The 26,337-nt window shown below is 35.2% G+C and overlaps 2 protein-coding genes across 6 annotated transcripts; both read left to right on the forward strand.

Moving 5' to 3' along the window:
• The first annotated feature begins 56 nt into the window (after positions 1–56).
• LOC18100634 (replication protein A 14 kDa subunit A) lies at positions 57–19,070 on the forward strand. 4 transcript variants are annotated; one of them, XM_024603431.2, is made up of 4 exons: positions 57–218; positions 8,456–8,502; positions 8,872–9,143; positions 18,709–19,070. In XM_024603431.2, the coding sequence occupies exons 3-4, from the start codon at positions 8,885–8,887 to the stop codon at positions 18,771–18,773; spliced, it is 324 nt and encodes a 107-aa protein (XP_024459199.1). In that variant the 5' UTR covers positions 57–218; positions 8,456–8,502; positions 8,872–8,884; the 3' UTR covers positions 18,774–19,070. The 4 variants fall into 4 exon arrangements, with proteins under 4 accessions (XP_024459199.1, XP_006381982.2, XP_052310198.1 ...); XM_006381920.3 differs by having other exon boundaries at positions 8,882–9,143; XM_052454238.1 differs by lacking the exon at positions 8,456–8,502 and having other exon boundaries at positions 116–265.
• On the forward strand, positions 116–1,941 carry LOC7492250 (replication protein A 14 kDa subunit A). 2 transcript variants are annotated; one of them, XM_024603362.2, is made up of 3 exons: positions 116–265; positions 636–907; positions 1,580–1,941. In XM_024603362.2, exons 2-3 carry the CDS (start codon positions 649–651, stop codon positions 1,642–1,644), a joined length of 324 nt encoding a protein of 107 aa, XP_024459130.1. In that variant the 5' UTR covers positions 116–265; positions 636–648; the 3' UTR covers positions 1,645–1,941. The 2 variants fall into 2 exon arrangements, with proteins under 2 accessions (XP_024459130.1, XP_002308471.1); XM_002308435.4 differs by having other exon boundaries at positions 646–907.
• Positions 19,071–26,337: the final 7,267 nt, after the last annotated feature.

Here is a 26,337-nt window from a genome sequence, read left to right on the forward strand (position 1 = left end):
TTTAATGACAGATATACCCTTTTAGGTTTCATAAACTATTTAGCGCCATCTGAAAACTAAAACAATAAAAACCCCGCGCTTCTCATTTTTTCTCTTCGGCCTTTCCGTCTCCCATTTCAGTCCTGCTCTAACCCTAAATTTCTCTTCACTCTCTGTTTGGGTTTCGGCGAGATTAAACGCAGGAAAATCGCAAACTTAACTGATCATTTCATCCCTAGGTTTCTCAGCTACCAAACACACCCTCATTTTATTTCTCTACACCCGTGTAAGTCCTAGCTTCTTTAACTTTACACTTTTTTTTCCTCAATATTTATTTCTTATGTCATAAATCTGTTGGTTACATGCGTGAATTAAAATGAGTATTTTTATCTAAGCTTAATTGCAAATTTTTATATATAATTGTTTAATTCAAGGCTTGATGTGAGTGATTAATGTGATTATCTTGAATGAGATGCATTTTTATTGTTTGGGCAACTAAGAATTTGAATTTTTTTAGTATTGTTTGGGCAATTTAGAGATTTGGATTTTAAAATTGAGTTTAATAGCAGTTTTAAGCCTATTTTCAATGAAATATAATCTGAGAAAATTATGAGGATGTGATGTTTTCATTTGGATATAATAATATTACTCTTTAGTTTTTGATAGGTTATGGATACATCAAAACCTGCGATTTTTGTCAACGGGGCACTTTTGCCGATGCATGTTCGAAAGAGGGTCCGGACTGTGATTCAAGTTGTGGGAGCTGATCGTGGAGCAGTAGTTGGAAAATCCCCGGATGATCTCCAGCTTGTTGTAAAAGGCTCTCCGCCATCTGCTCCTCTTACAAATTTTGTTGAGGTTATTGGCATTGCTGACAGTGAAAAATCAATCCAGGCTGAGATATGGACCAACTTTGGGGATGCATTTGGTATGGCATATTGCTTTTTCGTTAAATTTCTCTCTATTGTGTTGCCTTTCTTAAAATATATTGGGTTTTGTTGCTTCTACTTGAGAGGATTGAGCGGGCCAATCGAGCAGACACAGATTATTTTCTCTTCTGCCTATAGATTTTCCTTGAATCATTAAAAATGCTTAAGTGAACAGATCTTTAGTGTAGTTAAGTTTGAATGTATAGGAATGTCATTCTAGTGGGCGGTGACTCCTCAATGCTGTTTTATATTCATCAGCTGATCTCTTGGCAGCTTGAAGTTCTATCAAGGCTAGTACCTTTTGTAGCAGCTACAATGTTCATTAAGGACAAGCACTTGACTTCTGAAACAAGATTTGGCGCAGTTTTTATTGATTTTTATATCTCATGACTAATCCTAGCTTGAGTGTCACAGATAACACTATCTGTATGGAGGTTTATGCTGATTTTTTTATTTCTCATTTTCTTAATGCTTGTTAGATTATGTTCTGGGATCAGTTTTTTAGTGCATCTCTCTATTCCCCCCTCTGCGCATGTGCAAGTTGTGACTAGCAATAGTGGGAATGGCATGGTGTTTTGGCCAGTTGAATAAACTAATTTTTCCACATTATTAGGTTAGCCATTCCTTGAACTTAATGTGCTTTTAAAAGTCTCTTCACATTATGTTGGCAGATACATACAACTACAATCAGCTGTGTCAGCTTGCAAATGGGGAATACCAGCACTTATTCCTCTGAGGTATGGTGGCCATGTTTTGTCTTGAAGCTGGAGGTTCTTTTGGCCCTGATGTAGCTAGGCGGAAGATGTTGATGGGCGAAGTAAATCATGTAGTAGTTTTTACCAGTCTTTAGAGATTGCTTGAACCTGTTTTTTGGTCTGTGTAAACATCAGTAAAGTTGAGTGTAGAGCTCATATTTTGCTGAGCACCAGCAAAAAAAATTTCTCGTTATTTTCTGCGCCTTTGACAGCAAATAAACGGGTGGTATTGATTATATAAAAGAAATTAACCTTCGGCATGGTTTTGATCGTCCTAATTTTGTGATTCCGGAGCATTTCCTTGTTAGCTGACTGTTCCTATAATAAACTCAAAAATACTTTTTCGCAGCATCCCTTTGTTGGGAAGCATGTATCTTTACATGGTGTTTTGGGATTGAGATGAGTTTGAGTTTTTTTAGGTAGAATTATAAAAAAGCAAGAAAGGAAAAAAAATTTAGCTTTTAGTGATTTATACGTTGTGTTATAAAAGGATTGTACTTGCAACAAACTTAAATTCACGGCATCTCAATTCTTAAGTATTGAAAATATATTAAAAAAAAAATTAATTTTTTTTTTAACATCAATACATTAAAATAATATAAAAATTATAAAAAAAAATTTAAAAAAATTAATTTTTTTTTAAAATATAGCTGAACTGTAAAAATAAACACTATCTAAGGTGTGGAATATGCTTTAAAGGAATTGTAATTATAGAAAAAACTCAATCTTATTTCACCACATCTAATTCCCAAACACACACTGAGAGCATCCCTTATAGGTTTTTTGTTTAGTTATGGAAACCAGATTATTGTTTATGCTATAGTATGTATCAATTTTTTTTTAAAAAAATAAAAAATATTCGGTTGTTGTTAAAGTGTTTTTTAGTAGAAAAAAAAATATATAAAAATTGAACTAATGTAACTTGGTTGGTTTGGAAAGTTTAAAAACAATTTGGATTACTAATAAAAATATAGTTTGACTAAAAAAAATCAAGACAACATTTTTTTAAATATTAAAACAACAACATATTATATAAATTCGGATTAACTCAGGTTAAGTCGCTGAATCCACTACTCAAGTCATTAGACTCTAATAATTCTATGAAAGCAATTTTTTTTTTACTAAACTCAATTCTTAATCAACCCAATATTGAAGGATGAAACTGAAAATAAAATTCAATTAAAAAAATAATCTGAGTTAACCTTCTAAACTTGAGTCATGAAACCAAAATAACCCCATTGAAAGCAAATCAAAAAATAAATTATGATACTCAATTCCCAATTAATTCAATGTTGAATGATAAAATTAAACAAAACTCATGATTTAGGTCATGAGACTAAGATGACCTCATAGAATGTAAACCAGAACAAATTATGAAGTCCAATTCTCAATCAACTCAATGCTAAATGATGAAATTGAAAAAAAATCAATTAAAAAAATGACAAAAAATTCAAGTCAACTAGTCTAATATGTGACCCGAGTTATAAGACCGTGTCAACCCCATATAAAGCAAAAAAAAAAAATATATATATGAATCCTAATTTTCAATTAACCCAAAGTCGAAGTGTTAAATTGAAATTTAAAAAAAAAACGACAAAAAAAAACCCAAATCAACCCGATTTAACATAGTAAACCCAGGTCAAGACACCGGGTTAACTCCATAGAAAGATAAAAAAAATATAAAATCAAATTCTTAATCAATTTAATGTCAAAGAAGGAATTTGAAAAAAAAAAACAAAAAAAAACCTGAGTTAACCTGATTAACTTGCAAAACTCACGATCCAAATCATGAGACACTCCATAGAAAAAAAATCATGAAATCCAATTTTCAATCAGCCTAATATTAAATGATGAACTTGAGAGAAAAAAACTAAAAAAATAAAATAGAATGACACTTGTCAATACAGCTAACCTGCAAAACTTGTCATCTCATAAGACCGATATAACTCTATAGAAATTAAATTAAAATAAACTATGAAGTCGAATATCCAGTATATCAATGTTAAAGAATGAAATAAAAAATTAAGTTTGAGATTAAAAAAAATATCAAAAACTTTGAGGATTAAAGTGAAAAAAAGCATGCATTTCATTGTTAAAGTGAAATTGCGAGGCATTTTAGTACATGTTAGTTGCTTATTTGGAAGTGTGGTTACAGTTATTTTTCAAAGTGTTTTTCATTCCGAAATGTATTAAAATAATATATTTTTTATTTTTTAAAAATTATTTTTGAGATCAACGTATCAAAACGATCCAAAACATAAAAAAAATTAATTTTTAACAAAAAAAATTGAATTTTTTGGAAACGCATGTTGGCCCGTGTTTCCAAACGCTTTCCTAGAGGTAGTGTTTGAAATTGTGGCAGCGATTGTTTTTTAAAGTGCTTTTTGCTTGGAAATATATCAAAATAATTTTTTTAAAAATTTATTTTTGACATCACCATATCAAAACAATTCAAAATCATAAAAAAATTAATTCAAAACAAAAAAAATAAAATATTTTCAAAAGTATTTTTTGAAAACAAAAATAAATATACTCTTAATTAATAGCTTAATCTTCAAAAGCACTACCATAACGTACTGTTCTAGCACCAGGTTTATTGGATCAGAGTTGTAACTGAACTGAATCGGAATTGAGTATCCGGAAATATAAGTATGTTTTTTTTTTAATAAAAATAAAATAAATCGAACTTGAGCTGCAAAAGGCCAAAAAGGTTTTTAATTTTCATTTGCTTACTCCTTGAACTTATTCTTTTTTGCCATATTATAGTATTTATTGTTTCAATGAGGTGATTTACTGACTTAATCAACTAATATTAGAGGGCTTCATGCTAATTACGTACTAAACACATATAACAGTATTGTGATTAATGATGGCTCATCAGGCACAAACCGTTAATTATTGTGATTAATGGCACTAATCCCATGTTGTTCTTGTTGAAAGAGAGAGTAATTGTAAGGAAAACTAAACACATATAACAGTATTAAACCAGTCTTATTGAAATTGTAACACAATTACAGAATAATGCATAGAAAACAATTAAGATCTCTTATTTAGTACAATAAAACAAACACCAAGGGAGGACTAGAAACTCTTTATTTCATAAGATCCAGCAGGATGATAATCAGCATGCATGAGCCTTCAACCAATCATAGGAACCCGAGTAACAATTCTGTTACTGTCAATCCAAACACGAACCCTAGTGCAAGAGAACTCTCCAGTCACAATCGTTCCTTCTAACACAACCTGGGTGTCCACATAAGGATTCTCCGTTTCAATAGTGGCTACCGCAACGCTTGCTTGCGCTCCAAGGAGCTCTGGCCATGAACTCTTACCTGCAAAATTCAAGGCACCAATATTTGCATTAAAACACACACTGCACATACGTGCCAGTTGCTACACGTTAACTCTAAGCTATAGAATTTCATTCATAATTAATTACCTTGACATTCTGATGACATTGTAGTATTGGTCTAATGCTCTTCGGCACTCTGTTACGATATCTCTTTCTGCTGTTATGTTGTGATTGTATTTGAGATGGCAATAGGTATTTATAGTGCTGCATTCGATAGCTTGACTTGACCGTTACTGATTTTCTATCCATTATTGCTTGAAAATTCAATCCTCTACAGCTAGAAGATAAATTGGACTTCCCATGTTATCAACGATTTTCTAGGTGAAATCTTGCCCTGGATTTCTTATTAAGATATTGACTTGATGGTTATGTGATCCCACTTCAGCCATCTAAGTTCATACCTTAGGCTATAGCTGTGGGAAATATAATTCTCATGAATCAGACATACTTGAAATTAACTGATGCATAATTGTGTGTGTGTATAGTTGTTGGTTTTTCCTTCAGTTTTCGTAGATCAGAGCAATCAAAATCTTAAACACTTCCACTGATCATACATTTCATCACTCTGACTAATTCAACGTTTAGGCACTTAAACTTAATCAACCTTATCGCCAAAATGGAATATGCTTCACACTTGACATTGGAATCCATTAATATATGCTCTCAAACATTGGTAAATATACTGAGCTGACTTTTCTTGAGCATTTTAGCAGACTGGCCCGATGATAATAAGCTTGAAGAAAACCTACAAGGAATAAGAATAGAATGGAAGTGAAGAGAACCTCGTGACACAATTTGAACACAAGGCAGAAAGTTTCCTAGTTGAGCGGCATTGAATGGCTTGTTCGCATGCTTGACCATTGCAGATATTTTAAGCCATTGCCACTTTTCCACGTTTTTCAAGGTGAGAAGCAATCTCCTATGTTTATCCTCGATCAGTTTAATCTTATGTAATTTCAACAATACATAAATAGTCTTCCATAACAATAATAAAAGAAAAAAAAGCATTGATAGTCCACAATTAATATATTGTATATGTATATTCTAAACCTTTCTTATTGTTAGTTCTGGTGAATATTATTGTCAAATCTTCAACCATATCTGCCGATGAAGCATTTTACTCTGACTGATTCAATGTTCAGCTAATCTTATCGAGTAGATGGTTCATGCTAGCTTGCAGGCTACTCATGGGAATCAATAGGGAAAATTAATTAATAGAATTATTCTCGAAATTAATACGAAATAAGAAAAATCTGATCATCAAACTATTTCTTTGCTACCCTTTCTTATAATTAATTTCTTTGACCTGAAATTGCTAAAGTTAGTGATCATCACATAAGAATAACAAACAATCAGGAGCCCAATCTCTGCAGCTTAATTCAGGAGCTCTAGGAGTTTTAATTATGTTCTGCTGCACTTTGCCTTTTCTGCCTTTAACATTTTATTTCTTCTGCTTTCCGCAGATTGTTTTCCTTTTTTTCTCCAAATGGATCCTATCTCCATTTTGATGTCTTCATTTTTATCTCTGGCTTATTAAAAAAAAAAAAAAATCAAGAGACCAAAGCGTTTTGGCCATAATTAAGCCCAGAGCAAGTTTGTCTGCTTTGTTCTTAATTTCTCTTTCTATACGTGGATATGAACTGGCAGCTAGCTTCTTTTCATATACCTTCTGAGGCATGAGATTGCATTCATACGACCTCTGGTAATTAATTTCCGGGGTTGATACTGGATTTTAAAGTCAGCTACGACCATTCGATGAGTTGAAACATTCTCAACAGGTACAATTCTCGTATTTCATAAAAAAAAAAACATCCATGCAGTACAATCACGCAATTGACAGCAGGAAATGTCCTCGTTGTTCTAAAAAAATCAAAGGAACCAGTAGACCGATTAGAATAAATTGAATCGATCAACCGAATCAGTCAATATAATATAATTTATGTTTAAATTATAATTTACTTTAATTTCTTGATTATCTAGAATTTTATACCTATAAAAAAAGAGAATAGCTAATAAAGAGAAACACTTAATAAAAAATATACTTTTCTCCCCATTTTTTTCTTGTTAATGAGTTTTTGATTTTACATTATTATTTTTAATCTTCTATCACACCCATCCTTCTCCCAGCACTCATGCACGACCAGCTAACAAGAACTCAAGGTAACTTGAAATCAAACATTAAGGCATCTTTAATTAGTAGCCTCCATGAGTCTCCAGGGCATAAAAAATGCAGGTAGATTGGTTCATATATGACTGCATGTCCTGTATTAATCGATTTAGTTTCTACTGTTTCACAAGCAAAATAGCCGTAGCTAGTCTCTTCAACACTATAACTAGTTGAAGTTATGCCCCGCAAAAAGAAGAAAATGAGAGAGAAAAGAAAAGATGGACCCTTGCCGGCTTTATTGATCCAGGTGTTTCCATAACTTCAAACCCATGGAGATATCCCATTAATTGCTTGTAAAATATCAAAGAAAAAAGTGGAGGCTGTGTAAAACATGAAGCTTTCTGTTCCTTCTCTTTTTATTTGGATGAGCTTAAGATCGATCAGAAGCTTTCATAATAACGTCTAATAAAGACGAATGCAAACAAAAATATGTAGAATACAACAACAGCAAAAACCTTAATCCACAAGGCTGTGATATATACCCTAAAATTAACCAGAAGCACATCCAGAACTGTACGCACATCACGGCATGAATCAGATCTAAGCCATAAAATCATATATTCTCCTCACACCCTAAGATCAGAAGCGTTGTCGTGATGTAGTTGGCTGGTTGCACTCCCTATACTGACTGTTTTCACTCAGACGAGAGAATTATAATATTGTAAAGAACACTAAAAATAAAATCTGACAATTTGTAAGCGCGTTAAGCCAGTTTTATTTGACTTGTAATAAATCATGGAGAAAACAATCTGTTATTACAATATCATTGGAGATTAAAACTCCTTGTTTCATTTTTTGTCAGAATGATCCATGATAATTTATGTCCAAGTTAGCATACGTACACGCGACTGTGCCATTTCTAACCTGTGGAATTTTGGTCATTACCTTGACATTCTGATGCCATTTTATTTCCTTAATGATCTTCACACTTTCTTACGATATTAAATGTTCGATCCTCTCTGCTACTGAGTTGTGATTTTATGCTTGAGAGATGATAATGGGTTGTGAGTACTTATAGAGCAGCATTTGATGCCCTGTGATCTTCACACTTTTTTTTTAATGACAGATATACCCTTTTAGGTTTCATAAACTATTTAGCGCCATCTGAAAACTAAAACAATAAAAACCCCGCGCTTCTCATTTTTTCTCTTCGGCCTTTCCGTCTCCCATTTCAGTCCTGCTCTAACCCTAAATTTCTCTTCACTCTCTGTTTGGGTTTCGGCGAGATTAAACGCAGGAAAATCGCAAACTTAACTAATCATTTCATCCCTAGGTTTCTCAGCTACCAAACACACCCTCATTTTCTTTCTCTACACCCGTGTAAGTCCTAGCTTCTTTAACTTTACACTTTGTTTTCCTCAATATTTATTTATTATGTCATAAATTTGTTGGTTACATGCGTGAATTAAAATGAGTATTTTTATCTAAGCTTAATTGCAATTTTTTATGCATAATTGTTTAATTCAAGGCTTGATGTGGATGATTAATGTGATTATCTTGAATGAGATGCATTAGTATTGTTTGGGCAGCTTAGAACTTGAATTTTTTAGTATTGTTTGGGCAATTTAGAGATTTGGATTTTAAAATTGAGTTTAATAGCAGTTTTAAGCCTATTTTCAATGAAATATAATCTGAGAAAATTATGAGGATGTGATGTTTTCATTTGGATATAATAATATTACTCTTTAGTTTTTGATAGGTTATGGATACATCAAAACCTGCGATTTTTGTCAACGGGGCACTTTTGCCGATGCATGTTCGAAAGAGGGTCCGGACTGTGATTCAAGTTGTGGGAGCTGATCGTGGAGCAGTAGTTGGAAAATCCCCGGATGATCTCCAGCTTGTTGTAAAAGGCTCTCCGCCATCTGCTCCTCTTACAAATTTTGTTGAGGTTATTGGCATTGCTGACAGTGAAAAATCAATCCAGGCTGAGATATGGACCAACTTTGGGGATGCATTTGGTATGGCATACACTACAAGATTTCACAGTTTTAACGACGGAAAAATTCTGTCGGTGTGTGATTAGAAGTTCGTCGGTGATTTTTTTACCGACGTCATCCCCGACGGAATACGTCCGTCGGCTTTACCTTCGTCGGTGATTCCCCATTCCGTCGGTATATCAGTTGGAAAAACAAAAAAACCATTTACCGACGGTTTTACAGACGGAAAGTGCGCGCCAAAAAAAAAAAGATTCCCGCTTGAAATATACCGACGGATTTTCATTCCGTCGGTGACATTGAAATTACCGACGGAAAATATCCGTCGTTAAATCGGTCGGTGAATGTATGAAATACTGACGGAATATTTCGGTCTGTAAATGCGTCGGTACTGGTGGAAGCTACTGTTAAATGGCGATGGATTAATTCCGTCGGTAATTCTGTCGGTGAAAGTTTAAAATACCGACCGAATTCATCCGTCGGTAAAATCCTTGGTAATAGTTTTTTTCTTAATTTGTTTTTAAAAAATTATTTAGGATATATAATATAAAACTATATAAATTAATTGTTATACAAACCAATTATGCAAATAAAATTTTTATTAAACATAAAAAAAAAAACAAAGTTAAATAATATTCATTACAAACTGAATATGTTTCAAGAAAAATAATAAATGAAGTTTTAAATGTAAATAATGTTGATTACAAATTAATATAAAGATGATGGAGCTTGAGGAGGAGGAGGAGATCCTGGCGGAGGCTGGTGGTTATACGGCCAAAAAGGATTAGGCGCACATGTTCCGCTATTTGACAATTTCATAATCATTTCGTAAAGCTGGTCATAAGCCGCTTTTTGCTGTTCCTGAGCCGCTTCATACTCCGCTTTTTGTTGTGCTTGAGACGCTTTGAATTGCTCAGACTCCGCTCTTTGTTCCGCTCTTTGTTGTGCATGAGACGCTTTGAGTTGTGCGTACTCCGCTTGTAGGTTATCGTATTTCTCGGTGAGTTGCTGCAAAGCCACGAACTCCTTAGATTGGGAGCTCGATATTGATTGGGAGCTCCCAACGGTTGAAAAACTACGGGTCGACCGCAAGTTGTCGGCCGTAGTGTTGGAGAGCCCGTAAACTCGATTTTTATCGGGTCCACCTGACGAGCCAACCTCCATCCACAAATCCGGATCGAATTCTGGATGGGTCAAAGTATCGTCCCCGTATCTCTCCCTCAACCGATTATTATAGGTCTCCTGAAAATAAAAAAAAAAGTAATCATCATATTCAATACAATAAACATAATAACTTACATAATAACTTACAAAATAAAATGGTTGAACAAACATACCACGAAATACTGAGCACGGTTATCAACGAACTGTTGCGCCCCCTTCTGGCGGTCTTGACTCCGCACGTGCGTCTCCACAAACAGCTCCATCGGGCTCGGCTCACGTCCAAGAGACGCAGCCTATAATGAAAAAAGATATATTAACAACAACTGAATTTAACAATATATTTCATTTAAATTAATCTTACCATCCGTTTCGCATGTGCAGCAAACGGAACGGAGCCGCCAGTGTGAGTTGTCACCCCGCCATGAATTGGCCGATTCCGGTTGCCAGCACCGGACTGTGAGCGTCGTGTGAACCGCTCAGACGTCACGTGCTCAAGATAGTGCGGCCATATATCTTCCGGGATGTATATCGGTTTGAAATCCCTCCAAACCGCAACATCGTTCCAGCCTTGGAAACCCCTATCCCTCGCGGTTTTTTTTGCCTTTTTCTGTGCTTCATACTAAAAATCACGCAACCAAAAATTACATTTCGAAACATAAATTTTTGTCTAAAAAAAATCCTGTATTGTTTTCGATCTTACCTAGTTGCCGCGTGATTTTCCCACACCCTCCTCACAACAGCGTTATGCTCAATGTCCCAGCAGAATTTGTGCTTTGTATAAATAAACAAGTTTAAATAAAAATAATAATTTATTTACAATTATATTAATAAGCTGAAAATTATAAATTAATACCAACATCAAACCTGTTAAACCATGCATTGATTTGAGGCATCCATTCAGGATGCTTGGATATCTGACTCCATTGAAACAATGAAATCTCCTTCGACGATTTAAACGCCGATGATATTACTCGGGCGGCTTCAATGTTTGTGAACCTGAAAATAAATGAAATAAATTCAATAGTGATTACTTGATAAATTATGTTGTAATTTTTTTTAAAAAAAACTAAAACCTTAACAAACTTACATTGAAAGGTCGTCCTTCCACTGTGCCTCGTATTTGCGGGTAAATTGATTCCGCTGCGAAGGCACGCCGCCTCTGCGCTGTGAAGTACCGCTGGAAGAGGCAGCATCGGTTGACGGCGCAGGTGGTGTAGGTGCCTCTTCTTGAGAGGCACCTAAGGAAATATCATCCTCGCTGCTAGACGAACTAGCTGCGACCGCACATGAGCGACCAGCTCTGATTTTCGTTCTACGCATCTACACAATTTGATACAAATAATTATATAATTAAATTCAAATGTAAAAAAAAAATTCGACAGCACCTCCCCTATACCGGATACTACCCAAATCCACAAACCTGCACATATTAACAATAGTCACAACCAATTTACCCAATCTAAACTAATTATTCCAACATATTCAATTACTAATCCTAAGGTAAATTCAACATTAAGAATTACAATTCAAGTAATTATGCCAATACAACAAAACAATAAATAAAAAAAACTCTAGAATAACAATCAAAATAAATGGAAAAAATTAAACACAAAGCATGCAATAATAGAGTAAAACTAATAATTATTCCAACATATTCAATTACTAATTCTATGGTAAATTCAACATTAACAATTACAATTCAAGTAATTATTCAATAATTATGCCAATACAACAAAACAATAAATTAAAAAAAAAACTCTAGATTAACAATCAAAATAAATGGAATAAATTAAACACAAATCATGCAATAATAAAGTAAAATTAATAATTATTCCAACATATTCAATTACTAATTCTATGGTAAATTCAACATTAACAATAAAAATTCAACAAATTAACTAATAATAATTATGCCAATACAACAATAAAAAATATTCAATAAATTCAAAAAAAAAAACTATATACTTTAGCAATGAATTATGCAAAAAAAACTATAGACTTTATCTACATTACAAAAAATACACCAAAACAAAAAAAATAACCAAAAAAATAGCAAAAAATAAACTATTAAAGTAAAATGAAATAGAGAAAACACTAACCTTTTAAACTGATGAAGATGATGAAGAAAACTTGCTAGAGATTGGAGGTGAAAGCTTTGAAGAATGGAGAGGAAAAAAATCAAAAGCTTAAGGTGAGAAACGAAGGAGAAGAAAAAATGAACTGAACGGGCGGTCACTTGAACTTATATGGCAGTTTTACCGACGGCTTCACCGACGGATATAAAATTAATTATTATTTTAATTTATTCCGTCGGCGATGTGTTAAAAATCCGTCGGTAAATTTTGAATTTCGCACCAAAATTTTTAATGACCCTCCATATTTTTCGTGGTCCGTCGGTAATTCTGTCGGCAATATTACGCGGTCAGAGCCGCATTTAATGCGCAACCCTTTGAAATTCGCGCGGTCCGTCGATAATTTTGTCGGTAAAATTGAACCGCCGACAACTTACCGACGTATTTAAATTCGTCGGTGTGGCCGTCGGTGATGGGGTGGCATTTCAAGTAATTATTTTCGAACTCTCTGTGAAATACCGACGGACTAATGGCCGTCGGTGTGGCCGTCTGTGATCGGGTGGCATTTCAAGTAATTATTTTCGAACTCTCTGTGAAATGCCGACGGACTTATGGCCGTCGGTGATCGGGTGGCATTTCAAGTAATTATTTTCGAACTCTCTGTGAAATGCCGACGGACTTAAGGCTGTCGGTGTGGCCGTCGGTGATCGGGTGGCATTTCAAGTAATTATTTCATGTCACAAAATATATCATCCATCATAATTGTGGCATTTCAACTAATTATTTCAAGTAATAAATATTTTGTGTTTCAAAATATATATATCATTCATAATCTAAATTACATGAAAAAAAGGGTTTTACATAGGGCTTCATTTTGGTAGTTAGTCAGAATTTTCTTCTTCTTCGTCATCAATTGAATTGTCATCACCTTCATCGCAATCTTCAATATGAATATCATCTTCTTCATCGATATTTGGTTGTCCGCTAGAAGCTCAAAACAAAATTTAACTCATCTGCGTCAACATCAACAAGACTATCATCGAAAACACGAAAATTTAAATTTTCTTCCAATTCAATCGAAGGAGCAACTCGATATGGTTCAACCACCTCACTAACTTGAAAGACTTCATCTCGCACACTTGTGTCTTCGTTCTCATCCTGAACAACCTCGACACGACCCCGGGGTTTCGTTTTTAAAATGGACAACCAATCCACTCTTGATCGATCCTTTCTAAATGAAGGGGATGTATGTGTAATAAACTTGTTGGCATTGCTTTGCGAAAACAAAGACATCGTTTATGTTGCGGAGTCTAGCTTTTGAGTTGATTTCGACCAGACCATAGTGCGGATCAACTCTGATTCCTCTGTCAGTCGTGTCATACCAATAGCATTTGAATAAAAACATTATATTCTGCTCGTTATGATATTGCAGTTCGACGACCTCTTCTAATCTACCATAGTAGTCAACTTCTAACTCACTACTAGTGGATCCCTTAACACAAACACCGCTGTTGTATGTCTTTCTTCCTTGCCCGTATTCTTCAGTATGGAAAACATATCCATTGACAAAATACCCGTTGTAGCACTTACATTTTCTTTCAGGCCCCAGGCTTAGTAAAGACAATGACTTAGGTGCACTCCTTCCCATTTGATAAACCTTGCATGTAATGTACATCAATAAACAGTAAATGAACGAGAATCTCGTAATGACATGCATACGTACAGTAATTTTGCAAGTTAGAATGAGTTTGTGATAGTGCTTACATGTGTTCTGAACCACGTGGCAAACTGCTCATCTTGTAATTGAAAGATCTGAGGTTCAGTCAGCTGTGAGTTATTGGAGAGCAAATATTGACGATATTGCCTGCAAGTGATAATGAGTGTATGATATTACAATATATAATTAATAGTATATTACTACCAAAGTTTAATTAGTATAAACTTACTGAATAAAAGGTCTCAGCTCATCACAGTTAAATAGAACATAGTTGTGTGCTTGTTTGAACTCTATTTCCGACAAATATCTTCCTCTTACGGCATTTTTAGGTGTGGGTCGTCCAATATTGGAGAATATTGACAAGTTCTCACTAGAAGGCACTTCACCGCCATCATCATGCCTTGGAACGCGATTGATTCTCGTTCTCAGATGAGGTTCGAAATAGTACGAGATAAATGTTGAGATCTCCTTAACAATATAGGCCTCACATATCGAAGCCTCAACATGCGCCTTGTTCTTAACCTTTTTCTTGAGATTAAACAAGTACCTGTATTGAATTAATTAAGTATTTTCAATTAAGAAAAACATAGAAAATACTTTTATATATGAATTACATTGCAACTGTAATATCTAACCGTTTGAATGGGTACATCCATCTATATTGGACTGGTCCTCCAGCTTTTGCCTCGAACGGTAGATGTATAGGGAGATGCTCCATTGAGTCAAAAAATGATGGAGGGAATATCATCTCAAGTTTGCATAGTGTCTCGACGATATTCGTTTGAAGCCTCTCAATGTGATCAACATTCAACTTGCTGGAGCATATATCTCTGAAGAAATGACTTATCTCCATGAGTGCATCCCATATTCCCTTTGGCAACAAATCACGAAAAGCTAATGGGATGAGTGTTTGCATAAACACGTGGCAGTCATGACTCTTCATTCCATACAATCTGCAGTCCTCTATATTAACCAGCCTTGATATGTTCGATGCATGTCCATCCGGAAAACGCAGACTCTTAAGCCATTTGTAGACTAGCAGTTGTGCGTTTTTCTCTAACACGAAGCTTGCTCTTGGTTTTGCGACTTGTGACTCATCATAAACCAACTCCATATTTTTACGGTTACAGTATAAAGCTATATCCAATCTAGCCTTGATGTTGTCCTTTGTCTTCCCCTTCACATCCTATGACGGTGTTGAAAATATTCTCAAACATGTTCTTTTCGATGTGCATGACGTCAAGGTTATGGCGAAGCAGATTGGTCTTCCAATAAGGAAGCTCAAAAAAGATACTTCGCTTTACCCAATTATGGGTCAAACCAAAACCAGGAAACTTTTGCTTTCCTGATTGAAGGCCAAACACAATGTCACCGTACTCTGAGACAACATCATGCAATTCTTCACCAGAAAGACACGGGGATGCAACATCTTTTTCAACTCTGCCAACAAAGAAATCTTTTCTGTTCTTTCTGTACCTGTGATGAAGTGGCAAGAAGTGACAGTGACAGTCAAAAAAAGAAGCTTTACCTCCATTTGCTAGCGTGAATGCCTTGTTGTTTTCCATGCAGTATGGACATGCGAGTTTCCCATGCAGTGCTCCAACCAGAATGCATTCCATAAGCTGGAAAATCATTGATAGTCCACATCAATGCCGCCCGTCATAAGAAAATTTTGTTTCCTCGATATATCATAAGTCAGAGCTCTGGAGGACCACAACTGCGCCAACTCATCAATCAACGGTCGAAGACAAACATCTATATTCCGCCCCGGGCTTCTTGGACCGGGTATGACAGTAGATAAAAACATGAACTCCAGCCTCATACACATTCCCGGTGGCAAGTTATAAACTGTGAGTATGACCGGCCAACAAGAATAAGGAGCAGCAAATGACCCAAATGGGTTGAATCCGTCTGTACACAACCCAAGACGCACATTCCTTGATTCAACTGAAAAGTGAGGATGAACACTGTTAAAGCGTTTCCATGCTTCGCCGTTAGAAGGATGAACCATTACTCCATCAATCGCATGATGTGCTTGGTGCCATATCATGTGCTCAGCAGTCCTTGGTGACATGAATAACCTCTGCAGTCTAGGTGTGATCGGGAAGTATCTAAGTTTTTTATATGCCACTAGAGTCTTTCCCCTGCCAGTTCTAGGTTTGTAACGGGAATGCCCGCATGTCATGCACTCGGTCATCTCAACATTTTCAAGGTAGTATAACATGCAGAAGTTAGGGCACATGTCAATTTTCTGGTATCCTAAACCGAGGGGTTTCATCATGGACTTCGCAGCATAGAAGTTCTCTTTCAGCCTGTTCCCTTCAGGTAAAATGCTTCTTGCCCATTCAATAATCTTGTCATACCCGGCCTCACTCAACCCGTGATCTGACTTGATGGTGAACACCTGTGCTACGGTCGATAATTTACTGTGGTTCGTGCAGCCATCCCATAATGGTTCGTCAGAATCTTTCAACAAATCAAAAAACCTAGCTGCATCTACATTAGGTTCTTCTTCTACGATTGGACATTGACTGTCATTACCTTGATTCATTCTCATTGCATCCATAACCATATTTCTATAAGGATTAGTGTTGTCATTTGCCGTTTCATGCACGTTGCTAGCACTAGAAGTAGACCCAACCACCGTTTCTTCCATTCTCCTCTCACTCTCGCTAACAAATACTTCTCCATGTGCATACCAACACTGGTAATTCTCCATAAACCCTTTGTGTAGAAGATGCATCATTACAACATCTGGATGCAGATACTTTTTATTTTCACACTTCCTGCATGGACACCTAATACCACCTCCAGTAAAATTTCTGGGAATAGATGTTACGAAATTAATAAAACCCTGAACCCCATTACAATAATCCATCCTCCGCAATCCTTGGGGTGAATCTCGATACATCCATGAACGATCATCCATGACTTATATCGAACCTCTATAAAATTATGATGACATCATGTATTAATTAACTAAGTTAGGTAAATAAACTTGTAAAAATATTACTTTAACTCGAGATTATCCAACAAATCAATCACAACTTCTCATAAATATTAAATATTCATTATCATTTATCAACGTCCATACGAATTAAAATATATAAATTTACAGAAATTACCACTCCGCAATACCATTGATAAAACTTTAAACGGGCCCATTAAGCAAGCTATTAATTATTTCAAAATAGCACATGTAATTCGGTAATTCCATAAAGAAATAACAATTTACAAACAAATACAATCTTACAAAATCTAAAACAAACCATAACAGGTACAAAATTATACATTCATATACTACAAGTTTGTTTGAGAAATAACAATAAAACATGTACATCTACTAACAAAATACATATACTAAAAAAACAATAAAATTGACATTTAATTAAATGTTAAAATTTAAAAAGATATAATTACTTACAAAAATTGATAAAATCCGTCGGTAAATCAGAACACGCGCGGATGCTGTGACCACAAAACTTCAAGAAATATAACTTGTTGTGCTGATATGAGGAAGATTTTTTTTTTTGGGGGGGAGGGGGGGCTGGTTGTTTGCAGATGGGGAGAGTTGGGATGAAGAAGAAGAAGGAGAAATAGGGGATGAGAGGGTCGGCAGAGCTGTCATATATTAACTTTTTCCGACGGTTTTACCGACGGACACTCCGTCGGTTATTACGCCGGTGATTCTGACGGAAACATAGACATGTCACCGTACGGATCTGCCATTTCAAATCCCTCGGTGAGTCCGTCGGAAATTTAAACGGCGAACCGGTCACATCACTTTACGGGCACTGTACGGGCAGTTGTTTTTGAATCCGTCGGAAAAAAATAACCCGCCAAAACCTCCACGTTAGCGACCCGCCTTTTTTTAAATTCGGAAAGTGTCCGTCGGTAATTTCGACCTCAAAATACCGACAGAAAATATTCCGTCGGTAAATCCGTTGGTATTTAGCGAATTTCTGGTAGTGATATTGCTTTTTCTTTAAATTTCTCTCTATTGTGTTGCCTTTCTTAAAATATATTGGGTTTTGTTGCTTCTACTTGAGAGGATTGAGCGGGCCAATCGAGCAGACACAGATTATTTTCTCTTCTACCTATAGATTTTCCTTGAATCATTAAAAATGCTTAAGTGAACAGATCTTTAGTGTAGTTAAGTTTGAATGTATAGGAATGTCATTCTAGTGGGCGGTGACTCCTCAATGCTGTTTTATATTCATCAGCTGATCTCTTGGCAGCTTGAAGTTCTATCAAGGCTAGTAACTTTTGTAGCAGCTACAATGTTCATTAAGGACAAGCACTTGACTTCTGAAACAAGATTTGGCGCAGTTTTTATTGATTTTTATATCTCATGACTAATCCTAGCTTGAGTGTCACAGATAACACTATCTGTATGGAGGTTTATGCTGATTTTTTTATTTCTCATTTTCTTAATGCTTGTTAGATTATGTTCTGGGATCAGTTTTTTAGTGCATCTCTCTATTCCCCCCTCTGCGCATGTGCAAGTTGTGACTAGCAATAGTGGGAATGGCATGGTGTTTTGGCCAGTTGAATAAACTAATTTTTCCACATTATTAGGTTAGCCATTCCTTGAACTTAATGTGCTTCTAAAAGTCTCTTCACATTATGTTGGCAGATACATACAACTACAATCAGCTGTGTCAGCTTGCAAATGGGGAATACCAGCACTTATTCCTCTGAGGTATGGTGGCCATGTTTTGTCTTGAAGCTGGAGGTTCTTTTGGCCCTGATGTAGCTAGGCGGAAGATGTTGATGGGCAAAGTAAATCATGTAGTAGTTTTTACCAGTCTTTAGAGATTGCTTGAACCTGTTTTTTGGTCCGTGTAAACATCAGTAAAGTTGAGTGTAGAGCTCATATTTTGCTGAGCACCAGCAAAAAAAATTTCTCGTTATTTTCTGCGCCTTTGACAGCAAATAAACGGGTGGTATTGATTATATAAAAGAAATTAACCTTCGGCATGGTTTTGATCGTCCTAATTTTGTGATTCCGGAGCATTTCCTTGTTAGCTGACTGTTCCTATAATAAACTCAAAAATACTTTTTCGCAGCATCCCTTTGGTGGGAAGCATGTATCTTTGGTGTTTTGGGATTCAGTTGAGTTTGAGTTTTTTCAGGTAGAACTATTAAAAAAACAAAAAAAAAAAGAAATTTTTAGCTTTTAATGTTTTGTAGGTGGTGTTATAAAAGGATTGTACCTACAACAAACTCAAATTCACCGCATCTCACTTCTTAATCTTGAAAATATATTAAAATAATATTTTAAAATTTTTTTTAACATCAATATAATAAAATGGCAAGGTATTTTAGTACATGTTAGAGGTAGTGTTTGAAATTGTGACATCGATTGTTTTTTAAAGTGTTTTTTATTTGGAAATATATCAAAATAATTTTTTAAAAAAATTTTCTTTTGATATCAGCATATCAAAACAATTTAAAATCATAAAAAAATTAATTCAAAACAAAAAAATAAAAAAATTTCAAAAGTATTTTTTGAAAACAAAAATAAATATTCTCTTAATAGCTTAATCTTCAAAAGCACTACCATAACGTACTGTTCTAGCACCAGGTTTATTGGATCAGAGTTGTACCTGAACTGAATCGGAATTGAGTATCCGGAAATATAAGTATGTTTTTTTTTAATAAAAATAAAATAAATCGAACTTGAGCTGCAAAAGGCCAGAAAGGTTTTTACTTTTCATTTGCTTACTCCTTGAACTTATTCTTTTTTTCCATATTATGGTATTTGTTTCAATGAGGTGGATATACTGACTAATTAATCAACTAATATTAGAGGGCTTCATGCTAATCATCACCTGTTACATAAATCCGTGCAGTGTTTTACATGCAGTTCCATGTGCGCTGCTTGGATGAGAGCGAGTCTCCAGATTATGCCTGTGGTCCTTTGCGGGAAAAGGAAGATATTCAATGATGGCTCATCGGGCATAAACCGTTAATTGGGATTAATGGCACTAATCCCATGTTGTTCTTGTTCAAAGAGAGAGTAATTCTTGTAAGGAAAACGAAACACATATAACAATATTAAACCAGTCTTATTGAAGTTGTACGTAGCACAATTACAGAATAATGCATGGAAAACAAGATCTCTTATTTAGTACAATAAAACAAACACCAAGGGAGAACTAGAAACTCCTTATTTCATAAGATCCAGCAGGATGATAATCAGCATGCATGAGCCTTCAACCAATTACAGGAACCCGAGTAACAATTCTGTTCCTGTCAATCCAAACACGAACCCTAGTGCAAGAGAACTCTCCAGTCACAGGCGTTCCTTCTAACACAACCTGAGTGTCCACATAAGGATTCTCCGTTTCAATAGTGGCTACCGCAACCCTTGCTTGCGCTCCAAGGAGCTCTGGCCATGAACTCTTACCTGCAAAATTCAAGGCACCAATATTTGCATTAAAACACACACTGCACACATGCAGTTGCTACACGTTAATTCTAAGCTATAGAATTTCATTCATAATTAATTACCTTGACATTCTGATGCCATTGTAGTATTGGTCTAATGCTCTTCGGTGCTCTGTCACGATATCTCTTTCTGCTGTTTTGTTGTGATTGTATTTGAGATAGCAACAGGTATTTATAGTGCTGCATTCGATAGCTTGACTTGACCGTTACTGATTTTCTAGCCATTATTGCTTGAAAATTCAATCCTCTACAGCTAGAAGATAAATTGGACTTCCCATGTTATCCACGATTTTCTAGGTGAAATCTTGCCCTGGATTTCTTATTAAGAGATTGACTTGATGCATTATGTGATCCCACTTCAGCCATCTAAGTTCATACCTTAATTAGGCTATAGCTGTGGCCTGTGGGAAATATAATTCTCATAAATCAGCCATACTTAAAATTAACTGATGCATAATTGTGTGTGTGTATAGTTGTTGGTTTTTCCTTCAGTTTTAGTAGATCAGAGCAATCAAAATCTTAAACTAATTCAACGTTTAGGCACTTAAACTTAATCAACCTTATCGCCAAAATGGAATATGCTTCACACTTGACATTGGAATCCATTAATATATGCTTTCGAACATTGGTAAATATACTGAGCTGACTTTTCTTGAGCATTTTAGCAGACTGGCCCGATGATAATAAGCTTGAAGAAAACGTATAAGGAATAAGAACAGAATGGAAGTGAAGAGAACCTCGTGACACAATTTGAACGCAAGGCAGAGAGTTTTCTAGTTGAGCGGCATTGAATGGCTTGTTCGCATGCTTGACCGTTGCAGAAATTTCAGCCATCGCCACTTTTCCACGTTTTTCAAGGTGAGAAGCAATCTCCTATGTTTATCCTCTGTTTAATCTTATGTAATTTCAACAATACATAAATAGTCTTCCATAACAATAATAAAAGAAAAAAAAGCATTGATAGTCCACAATTAATATATAGTATATGTATATTCTAAACCTTTCTTTGTTAGTTCTGGTGAATATTGTTGTCAAATCTTCAACCATATCTGTTAATGAGTTTTTGATTTTACATTATTATTTTTAATCTTCTATCACACCCATCCTTCTCCCAGCACTCATGCACGACCAGCTAACAAGAACTCAAGGTAACTTGAAATCAAACATTAAGGCATCTTTAATTAGTAGCATCCATGAGTCTCCAAAAAAATGCAGGTAGATTGGTTCATATATGACTGCATGTCCTGTATTAATCGATTTAGTTTCTACTGTTTCACAAGCAAAATAGCCGTAGCTAGTCTCTTCAACACTAATTAACTAGTTGAAGTTATGCCCCGCAAAAAGAAAAAATGAGAGAGAAAAGAAAAGATGGACCCTTGCCGGCTTTATTGATTCAAGTGTTTCCATAACTTCAAAGTTCAAACCCATGGAGATATCCCATTAATTGCTTGTAAAATATCAAAGAAAAAAGTGGAGGCTGTGTAAAACATGAAGCTTTCTGTTCCTTCTCTTTTTATTTGGATGAGCTTAAGATCGATCAGAAGCTTTCATAATAACGTCTAATAAAGACGAATGCAAACAAAAATATGTAGAATACAACAACAGCAAAAACCTTAATCCACAAGGCTGTGATATATACCCTAAAATTAACCAGAAGCACATCCAGAACTGTACGCACATCACGGCATGAATCAGATCTAAGCCATAAAATCATATATTCTCCTCACACCCTAAGATCAGAAGCGTTGTCGTGATGTAGTTGGCTGGTTGCACTCCCTATACTGACTGTTTTCACTCAGACGAGAGAATTATAATATTGTAAAGAACACTAAAAATAAAATCTGACAATTTGTAAGCGCGTTAAGCCAGTTTTATTTGACTTGTAATAAATCATGGAGAAAACAATCTGTTATTACAATACCATTGGAGATTAAAACTCCTTGTTTCATTTTTTGTCAGAATGATCCATGATAATTTATGTCCAAGTTAGCATACGTACACGCGACTGTGCCATTTCTAACCTGTGGAATTTTGGTCATTACCTTGACATTCTGATGCCATTTTATTTCCTTAATGATCTTCGCACTTTCTTACGATATTAAATGTTCCTCTCTGTTACTGAGTTGTGATTTTATGCTTGAGAGATGATAATGGGTTGCGAGTATTTATAGAGCAGCATCTGATGCCCTGTGCTTGACCATTGCCTTAAAATCCAATTCTCAGATTGCTAAAAAAGAAATTTAATAGTCTTTACTTTTGTTTTTTCAAGTTTTACTTTATGAAAAGTCATAAGCTTAATAGATTTCCACTGTATAAATTAAATATCTGCCGAGTAAATTACTCTGACCCCTTCCATGAATGCCTAATTAATTAACCTTATCTGATGGTTTGGCTATATATTTTCTTGTATATAAAAAATTAAATCTACTTCGGTGGTCAGGCTTCAAACTTTGATACTAGCTCGCAAAACAGGTTAACCAAGCTTAGGCATCTAGACGATATTGCTCCATTGAAATGATGCAGCACGCCAATCTAGACGATAATCAAATTATTTCTCTGACCAGAAATGTTATGCATGCAATCATTACATGTATAAGAATAAAAAAACAGTCAAGAACAAAACGTTGGCCATCAGGAGTTGGAGGGTTTTTTTTTTTTTTGGTTTCGTGGTGGGGGCAGCCTGCAGATAATATTGAAAACAATGAAATTTAACCAAAAACAATTGTAATATATATATATATATATATATATATATATATATATATACATATAGACACACACATGTAGATGGCTATTACGTGGATTCAATCCTTGTAAATGTAAATTTTGGATTGTCATTGTTTTGTGTCTTGGTGAGAGACTTATTATGAATAACTAAAGAAAACTATATTATTATATGATAAACTTAAATTTAATGCCCTAAAAAACCCCTAAAGTTCCAAAACTCTATGGTCTTAGCTCTTAGGCAACAAGCATTGGCAACCACCTATGAGATCAAATCTAGGAGAAGAACCCATCTCTAATGGGTTTAGCTTAAAAAAAAAATTCAACACCATGAGCTCAGTCTAGAGAAAAAGTCTTGTTTTTATGGGCTCAATCTTGAAAAAAAGTTTAGCTCAACACCATGAACTCAACTTTAAAGAAGAGCCCAACCCATATAGATTCATTATATGAGAAGAACTCAGCCTACATGGGCTCAATCTCGAGAAAGAGCTCAATGCTATGAGCTTAATCTAGAGGAAGAGCCCGACGCTCATAGGCTTGGTATAGAATAATAGCCTTGTTCTTGTGGGTTTAGCTAGGGAAAGAGTTCAGCCCCATAGATTCAGTTACATTTTAAGTCCTACTTTTCTTACACCTTTAAGTTTATAAAAATTATCTCAAAAGTCTATCATATTTTCATCGCATAAGTTTTTGTATAAGAGATTTTTAACCTTTATTAATGCATATATAAAGGATAATTATCTTTTATCAATGCTATCAGGATAAAATGATATTTCAATCTCTTATCTCCATAAAAAAAAAAATATATGTGGGCTGTAAATACCACATGAATCCTTCAAGCTTAGGTTCATAATTTTTTTATTCTTAATATTTTTAGCATACGTATTTTCAGAATTTATCTTTTTAAAATATCATTGCATCTTTTCTATTTAAAAAAATATTTATTTAAGCATATGAAAGTCTCTAGATTTATCAAAGATGATTTTTTGTATGTACTAGCCATCTTAGCTATAGAAAGAATACATCAAATTACTAGAATCAAGATATTAAATGATTATTCAACACATAACGTTACTTGGATTTTTTAGTATCTCATCACTATCATTTCTAAAGTTTCGGAACATATATAACTTTCATTAAACTGTGCTTGCGTGAGTACACAATAATATTTGCATACATCTCTCTCTTATTTAGTGCAATAACAATAAAAGGGCAACCATTGGTACTCCTAATTGTTTCATTTTTGGAAGAAAGATCCATGCATCATCATGGTAATTATTGCCTTAACCGATTACAGGGGCCCGAGTAACAATTTTGTTCCTGTCAATCCAAATGCAGGAGAAGTCTTTAGTCACAGGTGTTCCTTCCGGCACAACCTGTGTCTATAAAAGGATTCTGCGTCTCAATTGTCACTATAGCAACCCTCGCTTCTGCTCCAAGGAGCTCCGGCCATGAATTCTTACCTGCAGATGCACAAACATTTTTGTTATAACACACACTACATAAACAATATCAAATTGATGAGTTAGTTTTCTTGACTCAGTATTTTTGAGGTTTTGATAAATAAAAAAAAACCCCTATATTTATATCAAGGTAATAACCCAAGAGAACGTGCGTTTAGTAAAATGATCAAATCTAATATACTTGACTCAACCATGTGTTGAATCCACGGTAACGTGGGTCTAATAATTTGCCAAACCTATTATACTTAGGCTTAACCATGAGTTGAGTGCAATGCTGATTGAATCTAACAAATTATCAGATTCAATATACATGGGTTAATCTATGTGTTGAACCCAAGATAATATATGTTTGACAAGTTATTAGACCCAATATACTTGAGTTAAGCTATGTACTAAGCCCAACGTCAAATAAGTTTTATAAATTTTCATACTCAATACACTTCCAACCATTCCAACCATATGCTAAATCTAAAGAACCATGGATTTGATAAATTATTAAATTTAATACACTTGAATTCAGCCATTGCTAAATTCAAGGCAATGTGAATCCGATAAGCTGCATTAAGAAGGTACCGTGAGTCTGCAGTAATTTGCAAGCATTACAATTAATTATGAACCCAGAGCGTTTTGTTGCAGGCGTTGGCAGAAAAAGTTCCGTTAAGCTAAAAACCGAAGAGCAAACAGAAATGTAAAACATTTGGTTTTGATCATAGAGCGAATTAGAAGGAGATGATACCTGTTTTTCCTCTTATATTAGTAGTGATAAGTCAATTTTTCCCATATGTTTCATTCTCGAAGAAAATGGAGGCCAAATCACGCTAATAACGATCCTTGTGCCATTGAAATCAATTTCCTCTTGTGTTTACAGTCGATTTGGTTGATTTGACTTGCATCCATGGTTGTTAAAAATGCGTTTTAACTCGTAAAATCGTACGATTTTACGAGTTAAAGCCCCTAAAACGTGTAGAAACGGAGGCAAAACTCGAAAATGCTTAAAATCGCATAAAACCTGTTCAAAATCACATAAACACGTAGAAAATCACAAAAACGTAAAAAACGGTACCGTTTTCACGACTTAGCCTAAATGTCACCGGACCAAAGGCAAAATTAGAAATGCACAAATTTTGTCTTCGTCCCTGTCTCTCACAATCTCTTTTCTTTCCCAATTCCCACCCGACCAGGCGACCACCCTCACCCAATTCGTCTCTATCTCACACTCCGACTCTAGACTTCGTCCAATCGTCCCCTCCCCTCCCTGTCTCACACTCTCACACTCTCCCAGTCTCCCTGAGGACCCTGCCTCCCTTCCCCTTTTCCCTTTCCCCTTTCCCCAGCAAATTCATAAATCACTTCGCCCCCCGATCTGGAGCGTTATTGGCGAGAAGAAGGTAAGAATTGATTCTCAATCCCAAGCTTTGTTTTTTTCTGTCTAATGGTGGTGATTAGAGATAAAAACTGAGCTGGGTATGCTGTGAATTCATTGTTTATCTTCTGTGAAACCTCACACTCACACCTATGCTCTGTTTGATCATGTTTGCTTCGGTGTTGGCGTGTTGCAGATTCAGCGAAGCAAGGAAGCAACGAAGCATTCCAATTTCCAGGCTTTTGCATTCCAATTTCCAGGT

The sequence above is a fragment of the Populus trichocarpa genome, chromosome 6, assembly GCF_000002775.5.
Source record: "Populus trichocarpa isolate Nisqually-1 chromosome 6, P.trichocarpa_v4.1, whole genome shotgun sequence".
NCBI classification, from domain to species: Eukaryota; Viridiplantae; Streptophyta; class Magnoliopsida; order Malpighiales; family Salicaceae; genus Populus; species Populus trichocarpa.